This window comes from Sparus aurata, chromosome 8 (genome assembly GCF_900880675.1).
Source record: "Sparus aurata chromosome 8, fSpaAur1.1, whole genome shotgun sequence".
In the NCBI taxonomy this organism is placed as follows: domain Eukaryota; kingdom Metazoa; phylum Chordata; class Actinopteri; order Spariformes; family Sparidae; genus Sparus; species Sparus aurata.
The window spans coordinates 34,007,260-34,035,086 of NC_044194.1; the positions used below are offsets into that span (position 1 = coordinate 34,007,260).

A 27,827-nucleotide genomic window follows, 5' to 3' on the forward strand; every position below is an offset into this window, starting at 1 on the left:
AATGAAATGTGTCTTAATACTGTTAATCATATTTCAAATATATCAGTACGGTCTGCCCTGAATGCTCATGTCATGCCCATAAAGCACAATGAAGTGAAGTGAGGCTGAGAGAGGGACGGAGAGTGATCACACACACACATACACACACACACACACACACAGGACCTCACCAATGGAACTGGAACCCTACCCTCCACTGTCTCTCCCCATCCTCTCTCTCTGTAAAAGTCTCTCGGCCCTCCCACTCCCCCCCCCCCCCCCCCCCCACCACCACCACCACCACCACCACCACCACCACCACCTCCCCTCCTCTCTCCTCCCTCCTCCTCAGAGGAGCAGCTCTGTCTCTCTCTGCACTTGTCTCCTCAGTCAAGGAGAAACTAATTGGAGGAAAGAATAGAAGAAAGGAGCTGTTGGAAAACTAAACGAAGCAAAACTTTACTTGTCTACAGCATGCCACAGAAAGGTAAGCGCTCTCTCTCTCGCTCTTTTCCTCTCTCTCTTTCTCTCTCTCTCTCTCTCTCTCTCTCCCACCTCTCTCCATCAGTTGGATTTAAAAAGTTAGTTTGCTGGTGACTGAGTTGGTAATTAGCGAAGAGAAAAATGTTTTCATTGAAAAATTAACAATGAAAGAGAATATGACAGAGAAGAAGTCTGACATAGTAAAAACAACAAATGAACGATACAGCATAAACAAATGATGGTTGAAAGAAGAAACAGGTGACAGAGTTTCAAAAACAGAACTGCAGCGTGAAGAGGCTCTCTATAACTCCTCTGTCTGTTCATTGCTGAAGTATTTGGTGGAGCAACAACTGAAAGAGACACACCGAGAGGAATGATTAAATATGAATTTTGAATTTAAAAGACAGATTGCTCTTAAATGATGGAAACATGACTTGTTTATTATGTCTAATCACCATGGACAACCTCACACAAAATCTGAAACTTTTTAGTTTCAGGAGTTTTCTTATGTCACAACCGCTGCAAACATTCACGGAACCGAACACGCTGCTCTCTACAATTCATGCTGGCAGCCAGGCTGAACATGTTGGTGCGGGAGCTGCTCTAAAGGGGCCTGAGCTACGTTTGTGTTGTATCTGTAAGTCCAAGTCCTAAAAATGAAACATGTGTAGGGCAGCAGCAACACCTTCACTGTGCGGACAACAGCCTCCGACACGGGACGGACTGCAGGACCGGAGTTAAATTGGCCCACAAGTCCCGTGTAGAACGCGCCGACCCAAACAGATGCAAGAAAGGGCGCATAAAACACAAACAAGCAAACAAACGAACAACAACGCCAATACAGCGCTTGCTTCCGATTTGACGCTCGTGCTGAGAGCGCGTGGAGCCGCCGGCCGGGCGCCGTGGATCGACCCTGGCTCATATTCTCTGACGGGTTGTGGAGGCTCGACAGGACAGCAATGTGAATTTATTTAGCAAAACGTGTCCGTCAGAGCGTGGAAGAGGAGTACGGTCTGAAGAGGGGATCACTTTTATTGTGGTGATCATCACGGTTCAAACCCGAGCTAATCGCTTAAATACATAAAGTAGCTATATTTCCTTCTCCACTCGGCCTCAAACTTTGTGTTCTACCGTTTATTTTTAAAGATCCCACAAACTATTTCTATCATCTATCCTGAATGTTAGCACGTCGTTCATAACCTATTCGTTATATTAAACCTTTTATTTAGGCTACATGACAAAATCCACATTTTACAGCCCCCTAAAATCAGCCCGTCATGATCAAAAACCTCAGGTGAACTGTGTTCCTGCTCCTCTTCAAATATTGTGGAGCAGCCAGCCTTTCTGTGTCGAACGGGGAACTGCTAGTCTTTAAATGTTTATGTGCAGGGAAAATGTGCTATATATAGGCCTATATACATAGACATATATATATGTAAAATGCGTTAGAAAATTGTAGAATATTATATATTGTACAATTTTCAACAGCATTTTTTTTTGCTGACAGTATCTATCTATCTATCTATCTATCTATCTATCTGTCTATCTATATATATATATATATATATATATATATATATATATATATATATATATATATATATATATATATATATATGTGTGTGTGTGTGTACACACACACACACATATATATATATATATATATATAGTCAGCAAAAAAATGCTGTTGAAAATTGTAGAACATTCTTTGCCTTATTTGATATTTAAAGAGAAAATAACGAAGGTTAGTGTATTAAACGTATAGATGTACAGGTTACAAGTTAGTGTATTAAACCTATGGGTGTTCAGGTTATCCAGAGAAGGCCTTGTAATGTGTATTTGACTCGTTGTTCATGAAGGCCCAGGCTAAAGACACGGAGCGTTTGAAAGGCCTTAAAATCGTAACTCGGTCAGAAAACGTGTCTTTTTAATTTCCAATATAAAATGTGTCTGAATCACATTCTAAATAAGAAGATGCGTCTGCTCTCTTTCTGATACAATACACGTGGTTTAAAAACAAAGGCGGCATCCACAAGACGGTAGTAGTTGGTCTTAATTGATGATCTAATTAAGTCGGCTGTTAATTAACGTCTTCATTAAATCGAAGCCAATTAACTGCATGATTAATCAGGTCAGATTGAATTCATCCAACATGTGAATTTGTAACATTTCCGATCCGACAGACCGGGCACTGACTGCACGTGCATTTTATTTCATTTGAGAACAACTATCTGCTGTGGAATAATTACACGATCACTTCCTGTCTACAGTTCAGGTGAGGCGTTGAGAGTATGATTTTTAACACATCACGTATCTTCCTGTGTGAACTAACCTCATCATCTCCATACACAAACCGTTTCCTTCTTGGAGGGGACAAACCGCGAGCCGAACCAACCCGTAATCTAGTCCAGGCTGTAGGAACAGGGTATAGACGGAACCGCTTTTATTAACAATTATTTTAACATTTAAAATCCATCAAAAAACTTAAAAGAACAAGTCAAAAACAACTAAATGAAAACGAAAAGAACGGTCAACCTGTTCAGCTCATTCAGTAAAACGAGCACAGTATGCATCACCAACTGACAGGAAGCAGGTAGTGTGTGTGTGTGTGTGTGTGTGTCTCCATGTCTGCTGATGTCCAGCTCTCACAGACATGCTCTCACTGCAGCATCAACTGTTGCCTTTACTCATATGTCGGTCTACAGTTTTTACAACGTTAAAATACAACATTAGCTACTAGGCCACTACTGAATAATGATTTTTATGATGATAATGATGATGATGATGAACATGCAGTGCTCTGTGCAGCTTCCTCAGTGCTTGGCCGCAGCTATGCGCCTCTCTCGGCTCTTTTCTGCTCATCAGCGCGCTGAATGCGGCTCAATGAAACTTTTATATTGTCATCAGTGTGTTCAACAGAACTCCTTTATGTCAGTTGCACTGGTCAAATTGGGCTCCCCGCCGCGGTTTTGTGTCACAGGTTTTTTAACGAGCCGCTGCTAACGAGCCAACGACACCAAAATCCCGGGGACACACAAAGCCTGGCGGGTATTTACCGAGTAGAGCCGCGGCTCCGCTCCTCCGGCTCTTTGTCTCCTTTCACAGGCAGAAAGGCGCTGAGTTACAGCGGGGACAAGGTGCCCAGAGCCGGCCTGTGTGTGTGTGTGCGCTCGCGCGCGCGCGTGTGTGTGGAGCTGCTTCATGTTCATTATGCAGGTTGGTAATGACAACAGAGGGCTGCTTTGAAGCTTTTATTGGTGAGCTTTTGAAAGGCCTTGGTGTGAATATCGGAATGAAGTATGATGGATGGATGGATGTCGCGTTTTCTACACTCAGTAGTGACAACAGATAGTTCTACTCACCGTCTTGGTGCGGACTCACACCTAAATCACTATTCCACTGGGATGACAACGGTTTATAACCAGTCATTTTGAAAGTATTAAGAAATGTCACATTATTGATATCTCTTCTGCTGTACCACAAGTCATTGTGCTAACTGTGAAATTTTCATTATTCCGTTCAACAAACAATCTTGAGGTAGGTCAATGCTGATTTCCCTTCTTTCAGTAATATCCGACAGGTATGAGAGCATTTTGTAGAGCAAAATGTGTGTGTATATATATATATATATATATATATATATATATATATATATATATATATATATATATATATATATATATATGTGTGTGTATGTATATATATATATATATATATATATATATATATATATATATATATTGTCAGAGAAGAGTTATGTCAACTGATTTATTTGCTTCAGTCATTTTTTTCACTGAATCTGTGTTTTTTTAATTTCAAAATGTTCATATTTCTCAAAATGATTTTTTACAGGATAATCTCAGTGAACACACAGTAAAGACAAACAATCAAGATCAAGACTTACCTGTGGGCAGAATGAGCTGTTATTGTGAGAGGATTGATAATAATTCATAATTTCATGGTTATATCATGTATTTAAAGTCCATTTGAAACTCTTTACTTTTCATTAAATTTTGAACACACATTGCCTGTAAATAAGCATTTCTTGTTCACACCAAAAATAATAATGTGATTCAGTTTCTCCACAAACTCTGTGACAGAAGCTGCCTGTGCTCAAATGTCAGGCCAGTGTTGGAGAAGACAGTGTTTTGTCTTTCCTCAGATGATCTAAAATACGTAACGCAATTCCTCACTCACAGCTGATAGCCTGTAATGTCCGAAGGAGAAGGTAGAAAAATGTTCGGGTGTGTACAGTACAGTAAGTTACGTAAAGAAATGAGAATAAAGTAGATGTGATTATGATCTCTCGAGTGAAATCACATTTAGTATTATGGAGAATGGATAAATGTGTTCGATGTGTCCTGCTTTTCAGTTTGTGGGAGCACATTGGACATGAGTGTCTGTGCTCATAACTTTGTGGAAATTAGCATACATTAACATATGGACCAATCACAGGATTTATTGGCATCCAGCAATTCTATCCAGATTGTGTCTCTGGATTTTTCACCTCAACATGTTTCTTTGTCTGATAAACAGTGTCTTTCTTTCTCGCTGCTGTAGAAAAGTTGATTGGGTAAGAACTGACTTAAGGAGACCCAAGAAGATACTTCTTCTTTTACTCTAATTAAGTGTCCAGTGAGAGACATATGCCTTATTGTCTCTTCACGTGTTGCATTATAAAACACCAGGGCCCGAGGCTTAAGCGAACTAAGCAGCTGCTCAGAGAAAAAAACAAATAAATAAAAATAAAATAATATATATATATATATATATATATATATATATATATATATATATATATATATATATATATATATATATATATATATATATATATATATATATGTGTGTGTGTGTATATGTATGTATGTACATATATATATATATATATAGTCACAACCCGGCTCCAAGGCTGTGCCAAAATAGGAAGACAACACGAGCTGGCTACTAGCAATTGGCATTTATTGGCACCAGAAACATAAATCAACTAAGGCAAAATGTGATCATTTTTTATATATTAAATAACTTAAATAACATATTGAATAAAGTGACATAAATGAATGAATGAATGAATAATTCAAGTCAAGATGATTTTGATTTTATGATCAATACACCTGCCTACAACTGCTGTGTCTGCCAGCGTTTGAGTCATGTCACTGTGACATTTGTTTCAATAATTGTCAAGCACAGGTGACTCCGTGGTGGTGGGGCCCCAAGTCGTATTCTCCTTAAGGTCACCAAAAGGCTTGGGCCGGCACTGTACAACACTATAATAGATTATGTCTCTGTTTGTACAGATTTCAGGAGTCAAACAAGCTGGGAGACTGGAGTGGCCTCCATGATGCAAAACAGTGAGTTACATCAATAAAGTATTTGTATTATTTTGTTGTTGTTATCATATATATGTATATATACATATATATATATATATATATATATATATATATATATATATATATATACGTGTGTGTGTGTGTGTAGTGAATGTAATGTAGTTAATCTAATATGTATATCAATGTAATTGGTTAAGTATTAGTGATCTTTAGTTGCAACTTTTTAGTAAAAAATTGCTTGAAAAATGATTTCAGTTTGTTAGCATTGAAATAACTCTTAACTAACATTTAACTATATTATAATGTACCATTTATTCATTCAAAACCTGAATCAGATTTAGTCTGTTTCATTTCTCATCATTTCATAATTTCTAAATTCTGTTGTTGCCTTGTGTTGTAAAATGTTTGTTAATATTAAAGTATAGTTGTGGTTTATCTTCCATTCCTTGTTTTGGTTCACTCCCATAGTGTTGCTTTCCGCTGCAGCAAACAACTGTTTTTACTTAAAAATAAAGCTAACAGAGTTATAAAATAAAGTTAATCGCTATCGTTTTGCCAATTCTAAATGTATTACCTACCACTGTGTGAGAGAGAAATGGGCACTTGGTCAATATATATAATTTAATCAATACAGTATCAAATGAAAATGTTTGTTTGCTACTGGTTCAGCTCTGAAAGCTACTTATTTTGGTCTCTATTTCCCCTAAAAAGGAAACAAACAAACAAGAATGTCCCTCGGAGTCCTCTCTGAAACTTTACCTCCAATGGCTTTTGTCTCTGACATGGGGTAATTCATACTTAATTGTAGAGCTAAACCAAATATATTGTTGGAAAGGTCTCCACCTGGAGAGTAATGTGTGTCAGTATGACAGCTCTTCATGTCTCCTGCTTTGAAATTCTGACCTTTAAACCTTGACCTGGGTGTATGTTGAACAGCTTATAATACCGCAACAAAAAGGGCAACAGATACCTATAAAAACAACAAGTCCCTTGAGCTGCATTATGTGGCTTGTCATAAATCAGTACCAGAAGATGACATTTCATGTGAGGGAAAAGAAATTTGAACTTAATGTTTCAAGATAAATGCAGCATCAAGAAGGTATATCCAATTCCACCATGTTGGTGTTATTCCTGGATTGTCCTAATTAATGTTGTTTCAGGAGCAAACTTGTTTTATATTCCTAATTTATTTTCAGTTTGACAGGATAACTTCTCCTCTATGCATCTTCTTCCCAAAGCTATGATATAAAAAAAATTTGATCAGTTGTAATGTAACCAGTTTAATGACGCTCCCGGAGCAACATTAATTATGATGTTCCAGGAACTACACCAACAGGGCGATATCAGATTGTGTGGATCAGGAAACAGATTTCCCTCTGAACAATCTCTCATACACAATATACGCCAATAGTTTGCATGTTTACATTATAATTTGGGCTTGTACCAGTTATGCAATTACTTTTTTTGTAGTTTTTTTGTGATATAATTGACTATAAGTGATAATAGTCAAGTAAATATCATCATCTGGGGACATAGCAACATCATTAAGAGAGTCTCTAGGAAAGAGAAGCAAGAGTGGTGAGACATTTCTTTCCCCTAAACAAAAAAAAAAATGAGGCCCAAGATGAAGTGGAATACTCTTTAATGATCGGTGTAAAACAGACCTAAATACAGATCAACCATCAGTATAGCAGAATCTATAGTTGTGTATAGTATGTGAATATACCTTAAATTTTGATGGTCATCAAAATGACTGATTTAATCTTTTAGATATCTTTAATGATGACAAGTGAGGTCAAAATGCTGGGCTGTATAAAATCTTTTGGGTGGGACTGACAACTTCACCTGATTTCTTCTTTCTTACTGCTGGACAAGAGGTCCACGCTCTCTGCAGTGAAGGTCTGTGGATTACTTCTCTCTCTGTGTCTTTGCTTGTTTCTTTGTCCTGCATCTCTCCTCTGATCAGTATCAATTCCACACTGCTTTTACCCCTCGCATCATCCTCACCTTGGATCATGCTTCACATGAAATGCCGCCAGGTTGGATTAAATATCAGACGTGATGCTTTTGTCAAACATCCCCATTTCTAAACTCCAAATAGGGAAAAGTTAGCCGCTGTTAGGAGGCTGGGTTTTAGAGGAATACCCAACGGTGAACACCAATATTAAATTGTTGCTGATGAGTGAATGAAGCACAGGTTGAGTCAGGAAATGATTAAAATGAAAGTGGGTTCAGTGTCAGTGTGCTCCACCAAGCTGGACATTCTAATCAGCAGCTCTTCTGTGTGTGTGTGTGTGTGTGTGTGTGTGTGTGCATTACACAGAGATTGAAACTAGACATGAGATGAAATAATTGTATTGAAAGTCAAACAAAAAAATTATGACCCACAGAAAAAAAATTAATTCTGTTGAGCAGTAGTAGCAGAAAAATATCTAAATTTGGGTCTCCTCATGCATTTCCTGTCAATGCATGTCCGTTTCCCTGTGTAAACAGCCAGTTCAGATGTATCCCATTTCTGATGAGACTTTCTCTCTGAGGTGATTAGAATGTCAATTTGGCACACCTTGGTTACAACATGCATTGTTTACTGCATTGCCTCGTATAAGGATATTGAAATCTCTGTTGGATTTCAAAATTCCAGAATGGTATGAATTATATTTTTGCTAGACTTTGTCCCATAATGTTAAAAGAGAGGTGTGTCTTTATTTTTTTGTCATTATTTATACTTTTTTTTTTTCAGAAAATACTGTCTCTGTTGATATGCAACAAGACTGATTATTTCTCTGCTAACAACAAAGTTTCATTTTAATAAGGCTCATGTTTCAAAGTAAACTAGATATGATTACATAGGGCCTTATGATGTAAACAGTAAGAAAAATAAGTTGTAAAATGTGGTATAACAACAACCCAACTGCCAGAATAAATGTTGGCAATGTACCTTTCTGATTTTATTCCTTTGCTATGGCTGCATGGACAAACAAAATTTGTAAAGTGGAGAGCGTATTGATAATAACAGTAAAAGGTTAAAGTGAAAATAAATTCAGTCAGGTTCAGTGTGAATAAGCTGATTTAAAGTGAAAGCTGCTGAGCTGCTCTCCCAGGGGCTCACTCACTGTGTGTGTGTGTGTGTGTGTGTGTGTGTGTGTGTGTGTGTGTGTGTCTGTCCACAGAGAGACCACAGCCAAATTGACTCCATATGTCTGTCTATTAATTGTGTGTCAGCAGAGGAAAGCCCCGGTGTGTTCCCTTGGGAAATGACACTGTGATTAACATTTCTTCGGCAAAACAATTGACCCCGAAACACAAAGTGAACATGATGTGAGGCAGCATGAGAGAGAGTTAGAGGATGAAATAATCCACCGTCACACTTAAAGTCAACAGCAGCTTCTTCAGAGGCCCTTACTCTTAATATAATTTAATTAACCAGAAAGTTCAAAGACATGACAATGTGAGACGTATCGGAAGATAAACCGTCACTGATCCAGGTTATCCATCTGTTTTTCCAGTGGAGTAGCTCTGCTCCAAGGAAGGAGGGGGTGGGGTCAGAGAAAATCTCCCTGTGCTTCTAACCTCTGTCCACTATATATATCTATATGAATGAATGAATAAATGAGCAGGCACACTGTGAGCTTTCTTAACTTAATCATTCATTATTTGATTAACTGATTATAAGTTCTAGTAAGCAATAAATGATTAACAATTACAAAGACATATAGGAACCAGGTGACATACTACCTTTACTTTAGCTCTGTTGTACCGCTATTTGACCACTGTTGCTCACATTGCTGAATATCCTTTTCATACATTAACATTCTGTCAGTGTATATTTGTCTTATTGTACATGCCTGAGAATGGTTACATGTCTTTGGTAACTTTGTAATATGCATTAAGTTATAGGTAATAGGGCTCTTGTGATTTATAGATGATTCTTAAGAATAAAAAAAAAACTCTACAAGAGTTAATAATAATAATTAAAGTTACCATTAAATGAAAGAACTAATGAGAAACTAGTACTTTTAAGGCCTAATCATCTGATAATTTGTTTTCAAGATTTCAACGTTAGCAGTGAACTCTTTTAAGGAATAAGTTGTGTGTGTAACATTAGCAAGTCAAGAGAGAGAAGGACAGAGCGTGAAAGTGACAGTGTGTGTGATGTCAGCAGTGACAGTATAAAGGTGAATGTAGCGGTTCACCTCCACTGGCGGCTGTTTGTTCGCAAACTAAATGCTACACCTCCTCAGGACTTCCTGATTAATATTGTTTGAATTGTTGTTAATGCTTAATTGTTATCTTGCTTTTTTGTTCACATGTTTTTAGTTATCATTATGTTTTTTATTGATGCTTAGCTCTATTTTTCCTATACCATTTGCTGCTGCAATGATGTAGATTTCCCTGTTGTGGGACTAAGAAAGGATTATCTTATCTAATCTTATCTTATTAATACTTATGGTAATCATCCTTCCAATGATGACAGAATGGAGCATCCATAGCGAAACCTTTTTTGATATAGTGAAGCCAAACTTCTCTGATAGCACTGTGTGTGCGTGTGTGTGTGTGTGCGTGTGTGCGTGCGTGCATGCATGCGTGTGTGTGTGTGTGTGTGTTGGCCAGTTGTATGATTTATTAATGCCCTGTTGAGAGGTTTATAAATCTGCAATATGCTTTCCCCCATAGAGCCATTAACAGACAATAGACAATTGATTCAGTGTAAATCCCTACTTAACCTGCACAGTGTCACAGCACAGACTCTGGTCGCTGAGAGAAACATGTCAGACCTGCAATATGTTGATCAGCAGACAGAATTTTAAGCTTTACATAAAAACATACAGATGTGTGAGCTTGATATTTTTCACTAGTTGAAAACTAGTTTGTCTTCACCAACTAAAAGTGCCTGAGTTGAACAGTTGCTCCTCATTGCCCGACTGTCAAAAATGAAAAGATCATCTAAATCCACTCATCTGAGATTTATCAGTGTGAATCTTTTGGCCTATATATGGCTTTATTGATAGCACAGCTTAAGAGATGACAGGCAACAGGAGAAGAGGGAGGGGAGATGACATGCAGCAAAGGGCCCCAGGTCGGACTTGAACCCTGGGCCACTGCAGTACTCAAACAGCATCTGTCCCTAACCCGGTAGACTCATGTCACATTTTCTCCTCTCTAGAATCAAAGCTATAGTGCTATAGTGCCCAAAGCGTAAGTATTTGTTGGCTTGGGAATGAAACCTAAATATATACTTTTCTTACAAATAGCACCTTTAAAGCTAGCATTTCTTTACGATGTGTTGGACCTCAGTATTGCCAGAAACCTGAACAGATGAAAGAGCTATGTAAGACATGCTGTACGGCAACAGCACAGAGACATGGGTCAGTCCTTTAACCAGGGTGGGCCAATAGTAACAATGCCTCAGTTAACACTATTGTTGGCATGAGAGGGGCGTAAAATAATTTGCCCTGCACACCTGCTCTCGCCTGTGCTCCTTCCTCTCTTGCATGTGCCTGATCAGTGTGGCTACTCAGTTCATTATGGTTAGGCTTCACTTTTCATTTCCGCTCAGTTTTCTCTTCTTCGGACTCAGTCATTTTTTAAGATCATCCTAGAATAAATATATATCAGAAGATCAGTAGCTGAAATCCTTTATTTTACTTTCTGTTTGTGTGTGTGTGTGTGTGTGTGTGTGTGTTTGTGTGTGTAGGTCACAGTGGAGTAAACCAGCTGGGAGGTGTGTTTGTAAATGGGAGACCTTTACCTGATTCTACCAGGCAGAAGATAGTGGAGCTGGCACACAGTGGAGCTCGACCCTGTGACATATCCAGAATACTACAGGTAAACTCATCAGGCTCAAAGCTGATACTGTCACTGGTTCTAGAGATCTAAATTGAGTCACAGGTCAGGTTTTGTCACTCTACATCAATACTGTCCTCCCAAGAAAAACAACAACTTCTTTTTTTGTTGAAATGCTCACATATGAGCTACAGTTTGATAAACAGTCAAAACACTTTCACATATCATTGTATAGCTCAAGAGATGATAGTCTGATATCTATTTAGTTCCATCTGAGAGATGCATGCGAGTGGTGGGTTTGTTTCTTAGTCCAATATGTCAACAAAATAAACTCACAAAATGTCAATAAAGGAAATATTTTTAAATCTATTTTCCTTCCTAAATCAGAAAAACAAAACTGTTCACCATCTTTTTAACCCTAACCCTAACCCAGAAGCTTAACTTAACTCATCATAAAACACACTTCAAAGTTGTCATAACTTAATGAAACTCACCAGCAGTGTTTCCACAATCACCTCTGGTGTGGTTGAAATAAAACCTCAGTTTACAGAGTAAGATGTGAAAATATTCCAGCTCTACATGCCATTTCCACCCACTGCTGATGTCCAACACTCTCTCTCCTCTGCTGCTTCACCTCTCTAGGTTGTGACCAAGGCAGAAAACAGTCAGCTAATAAGGCCACTAGCTTAATGGCTAAATGAGCTAAATAGCTAATGGTCACTAGCTCCAGCAAAGTTTTCTTGTTTCTACAAACACCAAACTGATGCAGCAGGACAATCGATAATGTCCCTTAAGAATAGAATAGAATAAAATAGATTGTCTTTATTGTCATTTTACAGTGCAACAACTCAGTGGTCATACAAATAAAAACACCAGCACACAGCGAATGGACAGACAAATCAAACACATTAAGTATAAAATCAAGTAAGAAGGTAAGAGTAACACGTTTAAAAACAAGTGTAAGAACAGTAATAGTAATGCATTCTGCAGCATATTATTGCACTTAACCCGATCTATGGCACAGAATATATTATAAATATAGAATATAAGATATTGCACAGGGGAGTATGGCTCATAGACAGTTTTTTGGTTCAGTTCTTTGATGGCATATCTCAGAGAGCAAAGCTGCTGCCTACATGTGTGCTGCACATAACCCTAAACCTAACCCTATATTTCTACAACACAATCCCCCTGCCAACAGTATTGGTGGGAGTTTTTGCGTGATATGCTTGTAGTTGTTACTGTGTAACGTTCCGCTCCATATTTAGTATAAACCAACACTGGTTCAAGTAGCATCACTTGAGGTAGGCCCTAGGCCCAATTAATCTATGTGATGCTGTTTTTTGTGTCCAGGTGTCTAATGGCTGTGTGAGTAAGATCTTGGGCAGGTACTACGAGACGGGTTCCATCCGTCCTCGGGCCATAGGAGGGAGTAAACCCAGGGTGGCCACTCCAGAGGTTGTGGGAAAGATCGCTCAGTACAAGAGAGAGTGTCCATCCATTTTTGCCTGGGAGATTAGAGACCGACTGCTGGCTGAGGGAGTCTGCACCAACGACAACATACCAAGTGTAAGACCTTCTGTTCTTCAGCCAAGTCATGCTAATTAGAGCTCTGCCAAGGGCCAGTTAGCCAAACATTGATACTCATCAATGAAACATTGTACATTTGTTACACTCTAACACCAGGCTTGAAGGTGGTCTCATTACTAGAAGATCATGAGAGTCAGCAGATGTGGCACAAAAATAAGCGTGAGCAGGCAGTTCTAACGTGAATGATACTCACACCTGTGCCAAGGCCCAACAGTCCCCTTTAAGGCAATTCAGCCTAATACAATATCAATCTCTATAGCCCTGTATCACCCTAACCTTGAAACTAGCCATAACTGCTTAACATAATTTCAGATCTACAGATCTAGGATGTGCATTAAACTGTTGTCACTACTAATTGATACCAGCCACCTAAAAGCCTCTGATTATTTTCATCAAGATCCATGCCTTATTTCCTGAGAAAATAATGACAACATCCAACCTCACAATGTTTAAGAAAGTTAGAAAAAAATCTTGGAACCGTCCCTATACTTGGATCCACCCCAAAAGTTGACGGTGTCTATTTTGGGCCAAGTCCCCTCCTCTATTTAAGTTTCATAGAAATCCATTCAGTAGTTTTTTGTGTAATACTGCTGACAAACCAACCAACAAACAGACACAGGTGAAAACCATAATGCCTTTGTGATCTCTCTGTGCACAGGTTTAAAGTTCTGTATGTGGAACAGTTAACCTAACCTAACCTATCTTTGCTCCATTCATGAATTGATATGGACTTTAAACTGGGAACATAATAACCAGAATTACTTGATAGTAAATGTATAGCTAGCACCACTGTGGTTAATACTAGGGTTGGACGATACTGCAAATTTTGGTATCGATCCAATACCAAGTACAAGTACAGGGCCAGTATTGCCGATACCGATACTGATACTTTTTACTTGAAAATTCCTGATCAATTAACGATTTTGTACTTTTACCTTTAATTAGTTGACCATGATTGTGATAACGATAAAACATAGGACAAAGATTTAAACCAAATAAGAAAATTATTTTTAACATTATTAAATCTATCTGCATGAAGCCTAAATAGGAATACTAGTGTTCCTTGAACAGATACACAAAAGGTTTATTATATTCTTGAGGTAGGCTATATATCTAAATATAAGTATATATTTTTGAGTTATAGTTACAGTGAACCTGAGAGAGCAGAGTGAGAGAGGGGCAGAAGAGCGCTGTGCTTAAGGACTGAGAGAGACGCTGCGCTCACACAGACTCTGTGAAGAAATACGAGTCATTTGCTCAATTTATAGAAAAGAAACTACAACAAAAATATCGATCTCATCACGCTGATCCGATACCAGTATTCACCTCAGTATCAATACCATCGGTATTTGGATTGATCTGCCCATCCCTAGTTAATACACATCCCAGGTGTAACAGTTTATCAAATGTAATGTAGGTGCCAACTACAAACAGAACTGATAACATCATAACCATGTTATGTGTTGAAAACTTGTTTGTTAAAGTAAACATGAATGTAACACTGTGATCCTTTCCTCTGACTGAAGTTACATAGACCAGAAACAAGAGACAAAGACACCATACACTCTGTTACGAGACACTGTACCCTCAAATCATGTTTTTAACTTAAGTTAGTACTTGACTGTTAACAAACAAGGAAACATACTATAAAACATGCATTAAATGGTTTATAATATGCAACAAAGCTGTGGGTGTTTGGAGGTCAGGTCGGCTGCCAGGCCAAAGCATGTTTGACAAGTTGTGAGAGACTCAAAAATCAATGTTATGTTAAAGTTGAATTATGTTTATAGATGAACAAATGATTTTTTGGCCATTTAGGTACCAAGTATTATAAACATCATTTACAACTTTACAATAAACAATATATGTGCGTGTGTTTGCAAGTAGGGGCCATGGGTAGCTGCTGCCTTTCTCTTTTCACATATTGTTACCACCATACATCACACAGGTCTGTCAAACAATGCTATACATGTCCAACAATAAATGCTCTTATGTAATCTGACCTGCCAAGGGGCTGCAGATGCAGACCATCTTGAAACTATTCTAGTACAGTACATCAAATGTTGGTATTTATGTTTAAGATTTACAATTAAATAAATAAATACATACATAAATAACTACAATGTTATGTGTATGAGCAGGTTTCATCCATTAATCGAGTGCTCAGGAACCTGGCCAGTGACAAGCAGCAAATGGGCACAGTGGGACCTGAAGGGATGTTTGACAAACTCAAGATGCTCAATGGACAAACCACTTGGGGAGGACGCTCAGGGTGGTACACTGGGACTACACTCTCTACAACTGGTGAGACATTAACTCAGACTATTAATAACATTACTACTGCTGCTACTTTACCACTGCTACTATCATACAGGGAGTTCACTCACAACCACAGCTGAGACACACTACGTAGAATACATACGGATGAGTACCATTTACTTTATTTTTTTACAAAACATATTTACATAACATGTTTATGACCTGACTGACATAAAAGATGGTGGAGGGGCTGGTGGTGGAGTTACAGGCCAGCAGCCTGTCAAACCAGTTTCCTGATTTTTTTCACCAGTTTGTGGTGAAAAAAGTAGGTGTTTTTGATGAGACCTCGGGACAACTCAAACCATGTTGAAAATACAATATGGTACATATGGTATGACATGTATAAATGTGAATGAATTGGTGTTTTGCAGAAACATTAAGTGCCAACATTTTTATCCTGATGACTGGGCTGCCACTGGCATGAACTGGCAAGACTGACCCTGCCCCAACACAACAGCTCAGATATAGCATGATTTTCCATAGTTTTCAGTTTTCCCTAAATAAACAATGATGTTCTCACATCCTATCTCCTGTCTACTACATTTTGTTCATCACATTAACAAGGCCAGAAAAACATCAGAAGCAACAACAGAAGCTTTTTAAGTGTTTGTCTTTTCATTTTGGAACTGTATGTAACTTATTGATTTCTCTTAATTTTTTTCAGAAGTACAACAGCACACGATTTTTCTGTTGTGGCTAAATCTGGACCTCGTTTTTAGATACAAAGATTCTGACTGAATTTTGTTTGTATCTGGTGACATTTAAGTCTGATTTTCTTCTATGGTATTCCTCAATGCCATCGCATTAAATTATAATTATCTCACTGCGGTTAATTTCTTACTCACAAAATGTATTTAAATTCATGGAGCAGAGGACACGGTGTATAGATCTGACATGAGCAGCATCCTTTTCTTTTCCTTCAGTGTGTTTGTGGCTGAGGGGCCCCCTTTGCTCTATGGCGCAGACTCATATGGTGCTCCTCCTCCAGCACCCTTGCAACAGTGAAACCATGTCATGCTATACTACCACGGCTACTGCCTCCTCATCAGACTACAGCATGTTTATGCCCGTGTGTGCGTGTGTGTGTGTGTGTGTGTGTGTGTGTGTGTAAGGGGCGTATGCTCTCATTTGTGTCTCTTTCTGCCTGACTGATTGTGACACTGAGCAATGGATTCATTCTGTTTTGCAGTCTCTGTCTGCTGGGGATAATGAATAATTAGGCTAGCACCACAAATAACATGAGGTCCAAAGGGAGCTGGAGTCAAGCTCCCTTCTGCTCAGAGCCCACATGGTGGAGATCTCCACTTTGAAGTGCCCTGCACCTTCACTTATCTTTAACTCACATGCATGGTTTAATTTCATGTATATTGTATTGTCTACTCTAATCAGGTATTTGGTTTTAGTGAACTCCTGTATATGGCTGGTGCTGCTTATGTCGTTATTGCTATAGTACCTCACAGTTTCATCAAGCATGGAATCACTTACGCTATTGTTGCACTTTTCAAAGGTATCTTTATATTTATCGTTTATTATAAAATCAAAAACTTTTTACAGAGGTATATATTATATACATATACAGTATGTATGAAATAAAAGGCTGAATCAGTTATTTTTGAACAAATGAAAGGAGGTGGCTCATTGTTCACTTAAGTAATCAAAGAGTTTTAAAAAAGGAATTTATTTTTCTAAACTGATCAATTTTACAAAATGCATCCACATTGATATTTCACAGACCCAACTCAGAGCTGAGACTTAAGGGAGCTGAAATACAAGGCTGCATCCATAATAAACATAATAATTGCTGTAATTATACATGTTAAGTGAATGGGCCGAGCCTAAATGTGTGACTTTATTTTAACAGCAGTATTAATAAACTTTTAGCTTTTTTCTTGGCCTAAAAGAAAGAAAAAGCTACAAACATGTAATTAAAGTTATTTTTATGTACTTCTACTGATACTACTACTATTACTACTACCTCTACTACTACTACTAATAATAATAATCTTAATAATAATAATTATTAATCATTATCATAGTTTTTTTTTGTATAGCATCTTTCATTCAATGATGTTACCCAAATGCTTCATAGAACAGGATTAACAGGAAAATAAAGCAAGGCAAAAAAACAACATGAAAATAAAAAGTGAACAATTAGATGAAATGTAAGTAAGTAACATTTTCTGTAACAATTAAAACATTAAGACCAACCTTCTGAAAAAGAAAAGTTATGTAGTAATATCAACGATTTAGATTTATATAACACAGTAGCTGAATTGCCTCAAATTTAAATCTAGATTCAAAATAAAGGTCCTTAATTTCTCGTTAAATATACCAGGAGTTTGTTGTTCCATGAATTATAAGGGTTATGTTTCACAGAATAGGGTCATAAAAACAGAAAGCAGCATAAAATGAAAAACAATCACTTTAGAAAGGTAGAAGGCTCTATGCTTTATAGAAATGTAAAAGGACTATAAAATACTTTTAAAAGACAATGGTTCAATGTGATTTCTTTTTTAAAAGTCAAAATCATGGATGCAGTGTTCACAATTAACCATTAACCAAGTCTTTTAATATATCTTGGTAAAAAGTGAGTTTAAGCAACTTGTAATTAATGCATATGTCAGCGTTTACCATTGTTCTAACTTCAAAATGGTTTCTTTTTTGGCAATGTTTCTTGAATGAAAAGATCATTTAAGCTTTGTAAAATGTAATACAAAATGTAGATCAGAGTCTATACCGACTCACATCTATAAATAGAGTCTTAAACTGTTTGGACGGACAAGTAAGCACTGACTGCAGTATCTGCCTCTCTTATTTTGATTCTGCACAGGTAAAATATCAGTTTTCTGTTCAAGTTAAAGCTAGTTAAAAAAACATGTTATTATTATTATTTCCTTATCCAAATTTCGATAGGATTGCGGCAGGTAAAGACCTTAGGTTGTCTGATGAAACAAATATATACAATTGTGCATCCCTCTTTGTTACAGTAAATTAATACAGAATATGCAGCATTCATTTGCTAAAACAGTTATCTCCTGGTGTCGGTGTGTCATTGTCAGGATGGCTTTTATTTGTTTTTGAAAATGAACTCTTCTTGTATGAAGAAAATAGAAAAGGAACAAACATCCAGGCCACAAAATCCCCTGAACTCACAAAAAATGAACTCAAGTCCCACTAGAGGGACCTACCCATTTCTGAAATCCATCAATTCAATTGTCATGATTTATTGTGTCAAATGCAGCCCTTAAATACAAAATGAGGACAAACACACTGTTGGAATCAGTTGACAGTATTGGATCATTTACTACCTTTAATAAATCGGTTACAGTGCAACGGTTAGTCCAATAGCCAGACGGGAATTTCTGAAACACATTATTACTAGTTAGATGATCATGTATTGGTCAGAAACATATCTACTCACATACCTAAAGTGTTAGCTCAGTATTGCGGTACTGGTATTTTTTTTATGCATTTCCATTTACTACAGAGGAGGATAGTGTTTTACTTGACTGCATTTATCTGATGGCTGGAGTTCACCTTAACTCAGCTCATAGTGTATATAAGCATTACAGTAATTCCATGTATTTGATTCTTCCCTCCTTGGTACAGAGTGTCCACCTTCAGAGGGAGGAGAGAACACCATATCAGTTAGCTCCAATGGTGAAGACTCAGAGGAGACTCAGATGAGGCTTCAGCTGAAGAGGAAATTGCAGAGAAACAGGACGTCTTTCACACAGGAGCAGATAGAAGCACTGGAGAAAGGTAACTGCATGATACAGTGCAACAGACCTTATGTACTGGGGATGTAAAATGAAACACCTGCAGCTTTGCGTCCTCCTCATTTGACTTAAAACCTACCGTAAATTCCGGACTATAGAGCGCACCTGAATATAAACTGCACCAACTCATTTTTAAGTGAAAAAAAATGTGTACATATATAGGCCGCACCTTAGTATAAGCCGCAGGTGTCGACGTCTGCTCTCTGTGTGTTCGCCCAGTCTTCAAGAACGTTTTCAAGTTCGGGCCATCTGCTTTTATTACCTCTGAAAGCTTTTGTCGTCTTTTTGCATTGAGTCAGTTCTAGTCAGCCTAGCTGCTGCTATTAAGTCAACAAACTGAGTTGTGTCACCTGCAAAAATTATCTATCTATCTATCTATCTATCTATCTATACATGGTTTACTCGTCTCCTCCAAATGTTTTTATCTCTCCTCCCATAGTTTCCTCTCTCCTCCCATGGTTTCCTCTGTCCTCCCGTAGTTTCCTTGTCTCCTCCAATTGTTTCCTAGTCTCATCCCATGGTCTTTTCTGTCCTCCCATGGTTTCCTCTCTCCTTCATAATTTCCTCTCTCCTCCCATGGTTTCCTCTCTCCTCCCACGGTTTCCACTCCCCTTCCATGGTTTCCTCTCTCTTCCCATGGTTTCCTTGTCTCCTCCCATGGTTTTCTCTCTCCTCCCATGGTTTCCCCTTTCCTCCAATGGTCCTTGTCTCCTCCCATGGTTTTCTCTCTCCTCCCATGGTTTCCCCTTTCCTCCAATGGTTTCCTCGTCCCCTCCCATGGTTTCCTCTGTCATCCAATGGTTTCCTTTGTCCTTCCATGGTTTCATCTCTAATTCCATAAATTATTCGTGCCTCTCCACCAATCCTCGGTGGGTGGGACTAAGGCACAAGGAAAAGACACAAGTGAGGGAAATGTAGATAGGATCCATTTATCAAATGAGGATTCTCCCCAAACTCCTTTTACATGTAGTTGCAGCATAACCTTTTGTTTTATGTCATTTTCTGCCTGCATCGTTGCAAAATATTGGTGAATGATTGGTTGTGCAGAGAGGGAGAGAGGAGGACGAGGAGAGACAAAAGAAAGAACCAGATGAGAGGTCTGATCCTAAGATCGCCTTTGTGCCCTACTGTGGTTTAATATAACTAAGGTAATTACTGAGGTGCTTGTTTGTGTCATATTGTGCAGTTCTTCGAACAGAAAAGTCAATTATATAATGATTGGGGGTCTTCTTAAGTTCAATTTTATTGTAGCAGAGCCCCTCAAAGTAATCACTGCCTCATTGTTTTCACTCCAAATTTACTGTCCAAGATGTATTATATCAATTAGACATAGCAAAACTAAAGCTATTTAGTAATGACACAGTTTGTCTTTGTTGTAGAATTTGAAAGGACTCACTATCCAGATGTGTTTGCCCGAGAACGCCTTGCCAACAAAATAGATCTCCCAGAGGCAAGAATTCAGGTAACCTTTTAGCAGACAATTTTTTTCCAAGTAAGCTTGGTAGTGTGTGTGCACACGTCCATGCACGCATGTGCGTGGGTGCGTGCATGTGTGTTGTAATAATGTATGGTTTTCATGAAATAATGTTATTAATATGCATGTATGATTAGACATGTCGGTTTTGTTTTAATATATACCTGAAAACATGTCAACACGTCCGATAACCATTATAAATAACTATATAATAACTTGTGTTTTCTATTCTGGAACATTTAGGTTTGGTTTTCCAACAGACGAGCAAAGTGGAGAAGAGAGGAAAAGTTGAGAAACCAACGCCGTCAAGTGTCCAACTCCTCCAACCACATTCCCATCAGCAGCAGCTTCAATGCCAGTGTTTACCAGCCTCTACCACAACCCAATACACCAGGTACTGACAAACACATACGTAATGTGAATGGTAAATCTGAGATGTATAATTCTAAACAAGAGGGATTGCCCAAATCCTGACTGAAACCCCTTAGTAAAAACTATGTCTGTAGTCATATCTAATTTTTTACATAAGATTCTTGAGATGTATTTTCAACAGGATAGACACTATGATTAGAGAAATATCACAGAAATAAAGCAGGCAGCAGTGTATCTCTCATAGCCCCTCACTCTTCTGTGACAACATGTTACAACGCATTACTACGTCTTACTTATCACTTTGATCATGAAGGTGACACAACTCTATTGGTTACATAATACAAACTAGTGTAGAACTGAGTATTTAGAGTATAGTGTTTAGAGAATATTGTAGACAAAAGTGACAGAAAGCTGGGACTGAGACAAAAAGGCATCTACTACACGATCACAGCACCATGGATCCATCAGAACAGTTATGAAATGTCAAAGCTATGGTCAGGCCACAACCCTCAATCAGATTAAACATGCATTTAGTGTTGTCACGATACCAAAATTATGACTTCGGTACGATACCTGCCTTAAATATCTCGATCCCAATACTGAAACGATACCATGGTGGAAAACTAAAACATCATCACAAGTAATGGAATAAATTTTAGATTACAGAATGTGGAACTTAAAATTATCTGTATCTGTACAGAAGGAGACAAGTGTCTTAAAAAATTAACAGCACATTAACTACAATTTTATTCATCATAGAAATAATGAACATAAATGACATTAACTGTAAGTCTGGCAATTCATATAATAAGATAATACTTTATTCGACCCACAACCAGAGTCCTGCACGGGTCTTATTTTGCAAACCCGCACCCGCCCGTACCCGTCGTACTTAAAACCGCATCCGAACCGTTTCCCGACAGTAGCACAAATTACATTCCGTACCCGAGCCGCTATAAATTGATACCGACGCCCGACCCGCACCCAAAGCAAAATTAGACTGACACAATTTTTAAAAATGAAAGTAAGCCAGTGTGGGGAATAGGAGTTCTGGGAGGGCGCAAGCATGCATGAATGAGCTCATATGAAATATACCGTATTGACCCGAATATAGGACGACCCCGATTATAAGACGACCCCTCTTTTCAAGATTAATCTTCAGAAAAAGACTCTGATAACCAAAATTTGGTTCTCAATAACAAACTCACATACCCTCCTGTCAGTCTCTTGGAAGCGGCCGCTTAGAGGACGACGATAAGCTTTTGTCTTACTGTTAGCGTTTTCAGACGATCTTTTTGGACCCGCCATCTTCGGACGTTACACTCCATAACTCCATATTTCTTGGCTGGCTGACAGTTGTTTGGCGCCTCCGCTGCATTGATCACCATTATCTTAATTTCAGCATCATAGCTCCGCCTCAGATGTCTGTTAACTTGCCCCACTTGATCCACTTTGCCCCGTAAAATCACCGCGTCTCTCCATTTTTCATCTCCTGTCACTTCTTCTCCACTGTGATTGACAGATAACCCCAGCCACAGTGTCAGTGACGTCTCTACAATAAGCTGGCGCCCTCTGCTGTTACGGTCGTGTAGCGACCCAGACAACTATCAGCATGTGTCAACGGTTAGACCCCGATTATAAGACGACCGTCACGACCCCACTATTTCCACAAATTTTTTCAGCGAAAAAAACCTCGTCCTATATTCGGGTCAATGCAGTACATGCTTATCATTTTGAAATGCAGGCATATTTTTGTAGATGTGTCGCTAATGATTTTTTTTTTTTGCACCTGACACCATGAAAATGACGATCGCAAAACCCGACCCGCGCTCTCTAGGCGTCCGACCCGATCCGCACCCGTGTCCGACACAGGACATTATTTTTCACCCGTTTCATCCAAATTGTGCGGGTCACCCGTTGGGTACCCGCGGGTACCCGAACCCGTGCAGGACTCTGCCCACAACGGGGAAATTTGCAATTTGCATTTCATGTTGATAAAATTCAAACCCTGGATTATTAGTCTGCAAACTACATTAGTGCACTAAAGTACAACACACATGACCCAGACCTGGTGGAGGTCTGTGCTCTGATCAGACCATTTTCTAATAATATATATTATAAATTATTGACAAAAATGTACATGCTATGATTATATTACTAGTACTGATTGACTTAAAAAAGATCATTTATAAGTGGTGTTGTTGATCAGCATACTTGTGAACACCAGCGCATGTTCTGGTAAAGTTCATGTCACCAGTGTGAACGTTGTGTTTGCATACAGAGATGTGTGGAACCACATCGGACTGTTAAACAGTTAGCTTTACCCCTGACTGCCAGAGTGCAACTCTGATGGTGAAAAAAGGTTGCTTGACTTCCATCCGGGGTATGTTTAATGTTATCTATCGCTAACCTGCAGCTCTATGAACTATTTGAACAAGTCCGCATGTCTGTCAGCTGAAAGTGGCATAAGTGCTCCTGCCGACCGTCCTAGGCTTGTTGAAGAGGCAGACGCACAGAAATATTTCCATATTTCGCTTACGTTGCTGAAAGTAAGGGCAAGCCCACGGACACCACAACGACCGTCTGTAAACGATGCTGTAAATCCATAATGACCAAGAGAGCCAACACGGCTGTGTCGCTCTGCGCTGTGACTGTCCGTCACTGTGAAGCCACGCCCACTCTGGCTGCAGGCAGTGAGGAAGCAGAGAGAAGCTGCACACAGACACGCTGCCCCGCTGTCGCACTAAGTTCATAAAGTACCGATACTAATAAAACGTGAAAAAGTATTGTTCTTAATGGCTGCGTACCGCGGTACCATTCTAGTATCGGTTTACCATGCAACACTACATGCATTGTTTTGTACATTGTAACAGGCCCTTTTTCCCTAACACATTGCGACTTGTCATACAAGTTACTAATACCACTGAAAATGGCTCTGTCCTGTTTAAGTGTCGCACTCGACAGAGTAAATGGGCACTGTGATGGTAACACAGCATGCATAATGTGGTCCTTTGGTTGCCATGGAACTCTACAATGACAATAGTGAGGGACTTGTTATGGAAGCATTTTGTTTCTTATTTCTCTGGTCCAAAACAAAATATGTCCACGTCACATGGTATAAATAGAATATAGAAATATTTTCAGCCAAATACATCCAAATAAAAGGCTTGGTTAGCTGGTTGTCATATGCTACTCTGTTGCGACTGTTTGCTCACAGTGTAAGATACTAATGTTCAGCTGATTATTTAGACTTATTCTGGTGATTACAATTTTAACAACATGAAACAGTCTGTGAATCCTGTAAACACATGCTGTAGTTCACACATCATAAATAGTTTACTGCTGTCTAGTGTTGTGTCCTCGTCCTCTCAGTACTCTCATAGTGCCACATCTAGAGCTCTGTAATTGTAGACTTCTCAGAAAACTACATTTTCTGGATTTCTGACAACTGAGTCAGGTATCAGAGTTCTGAGGATACATACTGCACCTTTAATGTGTGTAGAACTGAACCACTTACTCCAACTTGAGATTAACATGTGACTTGTAAAACAATGTCTTGGACCAACTGTCTCCCTAGTTTGTGTGTTAAAAAACTTTGCCCCGGACACCATGGATCTGTTTGTTCTATCCATGTTTCATATCTCTTTGTCTCTAGTATCCTTCACATCGGGATCCATGTTGGGAAGGTCAGATCCAGTTCTCTCCAACAGCTACAGTCTACCAGCCATGCCCAGCTTCAGCATGGCTGCCAGCCTGCCTATGCAAGTAAGATTATTTTACAAGACTGCTGAAACATTCCACCTTTCCAGTCATTGTGGATTTTTTCTGTCAAATGTCCTTCTGTAAAAATAAAGTTAATCCCCTAGGTGTTCATATTCTTAGATAGTGGGGAGACTGAAGAATTTCAGCCAAAAGCCAAGAACAGAATAATTAGCATGCTTTGCTTGTACCTTTTAAATCTTTGTGTTTCTGGAGTTGGTGTTGAGCTCTTTCCAGCCTCAGGTCTAACTAGCTTCTAACTCAGAAAACATACTATGGAGTCTTACCTTGGTGGTTATACAAGGATGTAACAACATTGGCAATCTTGCATGACACTTTTCCATTAGTAAATCAGGGTGTTACATTCTGTTGTTTTAATAGGTAACATTAATGTGTGCTTCCAGGCATCCAGTCAGACCTCATATTCCTGCATGCTGCCCACCAGCCCCACTGTAAATGGAAGAAATTATGAGACATACACTCCTCCACACATGCAGCCACACATCAACAGCCAGTCAATGACCTCCTCTGCAACATCGTCAACAGGTAGGAAGTTACTAACTAGAAACTGTTTGATATTCTACACTCGCCCCCCCCTCCACATTTTTTCAATTTTTGTGTCAGGTTTCTTAACACCCTGTGATCAGTGATGTAGCTTTTAATACATGGCGTCTTGGGTTTGAATATTTCAATGTAGTAACGCTGTTTCTTTAAATAAGTCCTGGAATGTTGAAATTGTCCAAAAAACATATAACAGGAAACAGGCTGGATACTAGACTAAATATAAATTACAGAAAAAAAAGAATTTTCTGCAGCATTCCATGAAATGGAAATATTGTAAGTATGTTGTGCTTTTGTACAACTTTTCCTGTCATTTTGTTACCTTTGGAAACTCCACTAGCCTTTAAAATCAAGTTCTGTGGGTTTAGACAATGCCTAGCTGTACCACATTATTGTAAAGAAAGAAGGTCCAGCAGAGTTTGTCATATTAAAATTAAAACATGCAGATAGGCATTTTTTATTTTTTTATTTTTTACAAAATTTGATGTCTCAGATTGTTCAGTATTGATTATTGGTGAAATCCAAGAAACTGTACAGGCTTCCTCTTCGCTCTCTATGACAGCTGCACAGTTTGGACTCCATCAGCATGTTTGTTGTGTAATGTCTGTCTTATACTTTAGCTATAATCTAAAACCCGTCTGCTCTCCTTTTACCAGGTCTGATTTCCCCTGGTGTCTCAGTTCCAGTCCAAGTTCCAGGAAGTGAAGCAGACATGTCACAGTACTGGCCACGCCTGCAGTGATGCCGTTTCTCATGTCAGTCCTTCTTGCGTGTTGGAAATGATGTAACAGGACAGTTTGGGACATCCAAGCCTGACCTATCCCTATTTTACAGCTTGAATGTCAAAAAGGATGTGTCATCAACTGAAACAGTCTATACTGGAGCAAATTACTATGAAGGAATGACTTTCCTTAGTGACTGCAAGAAAATGTTCAAACCAAATTGTGGAGATGAGCAGAACAAGAATAAGTTTGAATACTCTTCCAATTGAAGGAACCGCTTCACTGGATCAGAGGTCTTGAGGAGTTCTCTCTCAGCATCATCTCCATCAGTCACCATTCAAATTCTGACTGGTGAGGACACTATCCCGAAAGGAAAAGCTCTAGCCTGAGCTGTACTCAGGAAGCTCAGGAGGGTAGAACAGAAGACAACACAGGAAGAAACAGTTCTGTGGGATGACATATTACCTCTACTTTCAGTTCCTAATTTATATCATGTTGGTGTATTTGTGGCAAAAATGACTGAAATGTAAAGGGAAGAACCTAATGAAACTTGAAATATCCTGTCTCCTGTGAACTTGTTTCAAGTGCAGATCCAAAAAGCCCCGACCTGGAATGTGTACAGAACTTGAGAACATGGATTCTGGTGAAATGTGTTTTGTATTGTAAAAATATTGCCCTGAATGTGACCTGCTAATTGGCATGGATACTGATTTTGAACTGAAAATATGTGTTTGTTTGGGGGGTTGGGGATAGGGCTCTCAATTTGTTTTAATTCCAAAGCTCCTGTGTCCAGAAATTCAACAGTAAAGACACTGCTGAAAGACTGTAAGCAGAACAAACACTTTGCTAGCTTATAAAAAGTGAACATTAGATTGTGTCTGCCATGTACATCAGTTTCTAATTTCAAAGTGTTAAGTATTTGTCCTCTACAGTGATCAAGGATGGTTTCCATAATAAAGTTATTTCAAATATAATCCGTTGACGAGTAACACTGAACCATCCCTAGTGCACCTGAACTCAAATGAACAGCCTTCTGAGAAACTACTGAATTGGTCTGGAAGCTTGTCTCCACCCCTCCATAGATTTGGAGAATCTATGACGAGAGGTACTGAAGTTGTTGTGGACTGTTGTAGAGACTTGTTGGTGTCATTTGCAGCAGAAAATGAACATGTTCTGTCATCCCAGTGGTAGGACACATAGAATAACTACCTCCAAGATGAGTTTTTTTTTTTTTTTGTTCAGTCGTGAGAATGTTACACAGTTCATCCACTAAGATTATTTCTACATGATCATTGTTGAGGTCACATGTAGGATGTGGAGGTCACAGGCAGACATGTGATGGTTGTCAGAGTTACATACATAAAAAAGTCTCACCAGGAAATAGCAGTTTGCAAGATTATTCTGTTCAAATATCTGGTGCTAGAAACTAAATAAAGCAGTGACCACTGCGGGACTAGCTGGTGAGCAACAGTGGCTGCAAAGTTAATCAATAAAAAACCTATGCAACCAGCCTCAATAGCCCCTTTTCTACCTGATCTGAGTGGCTGCCCAGTCATGCCCAAGGGCATCTGCTGTCTTGGACAGCTGAATAAGGCAACATCACTTGGACAAATCACACACCATCAATGAGTCTTTCAGATGTGTGTGGTTGCCTCATGTAACCTCTTTTGTT

The 27,827-nt window shown here is 38.8% G+C and overlaps 1 protein-coding gene across 3 annotated transcripts; it reads left to right on the forward strand.

Annotated features, from left to right (window-relative positions):
- The first annotated feature begins 339 nt into the window (after positions 1-339).
- Positions 340-27,129, forward strand: LOC115586877 (paired box protein Pax-6-like). Of its 3 annotated transcripts, none has more exons than XM_030426311.1 (12): positions 340-466; positions 5,760-5,813; positions 7,665-7,694; positions 11,491-11,621; positions 12,933-13,148; positions 15,311-15,473; positions 19,098-19,250; positions 20,647-20,729; positions 20,985-21,135; positions 24,769-24,878; positions 25,277-25,418; positions 26,090-27,129. In XM_030426311.1, exons 1-12 carry the CDS (start codon positions 454-456, stop codon positions 26,173-26,175), a joined length of 1,332 nt encoding a protein of 443 aa, XP_030282171.1. In that variant the 5' UTR covers positions 340-453; the 3' UTR covers positions 26,176-27,129. The 3 variants fall into 3 exon arrangements, with proteins under 3 accessions (XP_030282171.1, XP_030282172.1, XP_030282173.1); XM_030426312.1 differs by having other exon boundaries at positions 7,671-7,694; XM_030426313.1 differs by lacking the exon at positions 7,665-7,694.
- The last annotated feature ends 698 nt before the right edge of the window (positions 27,130-27,827 follow it).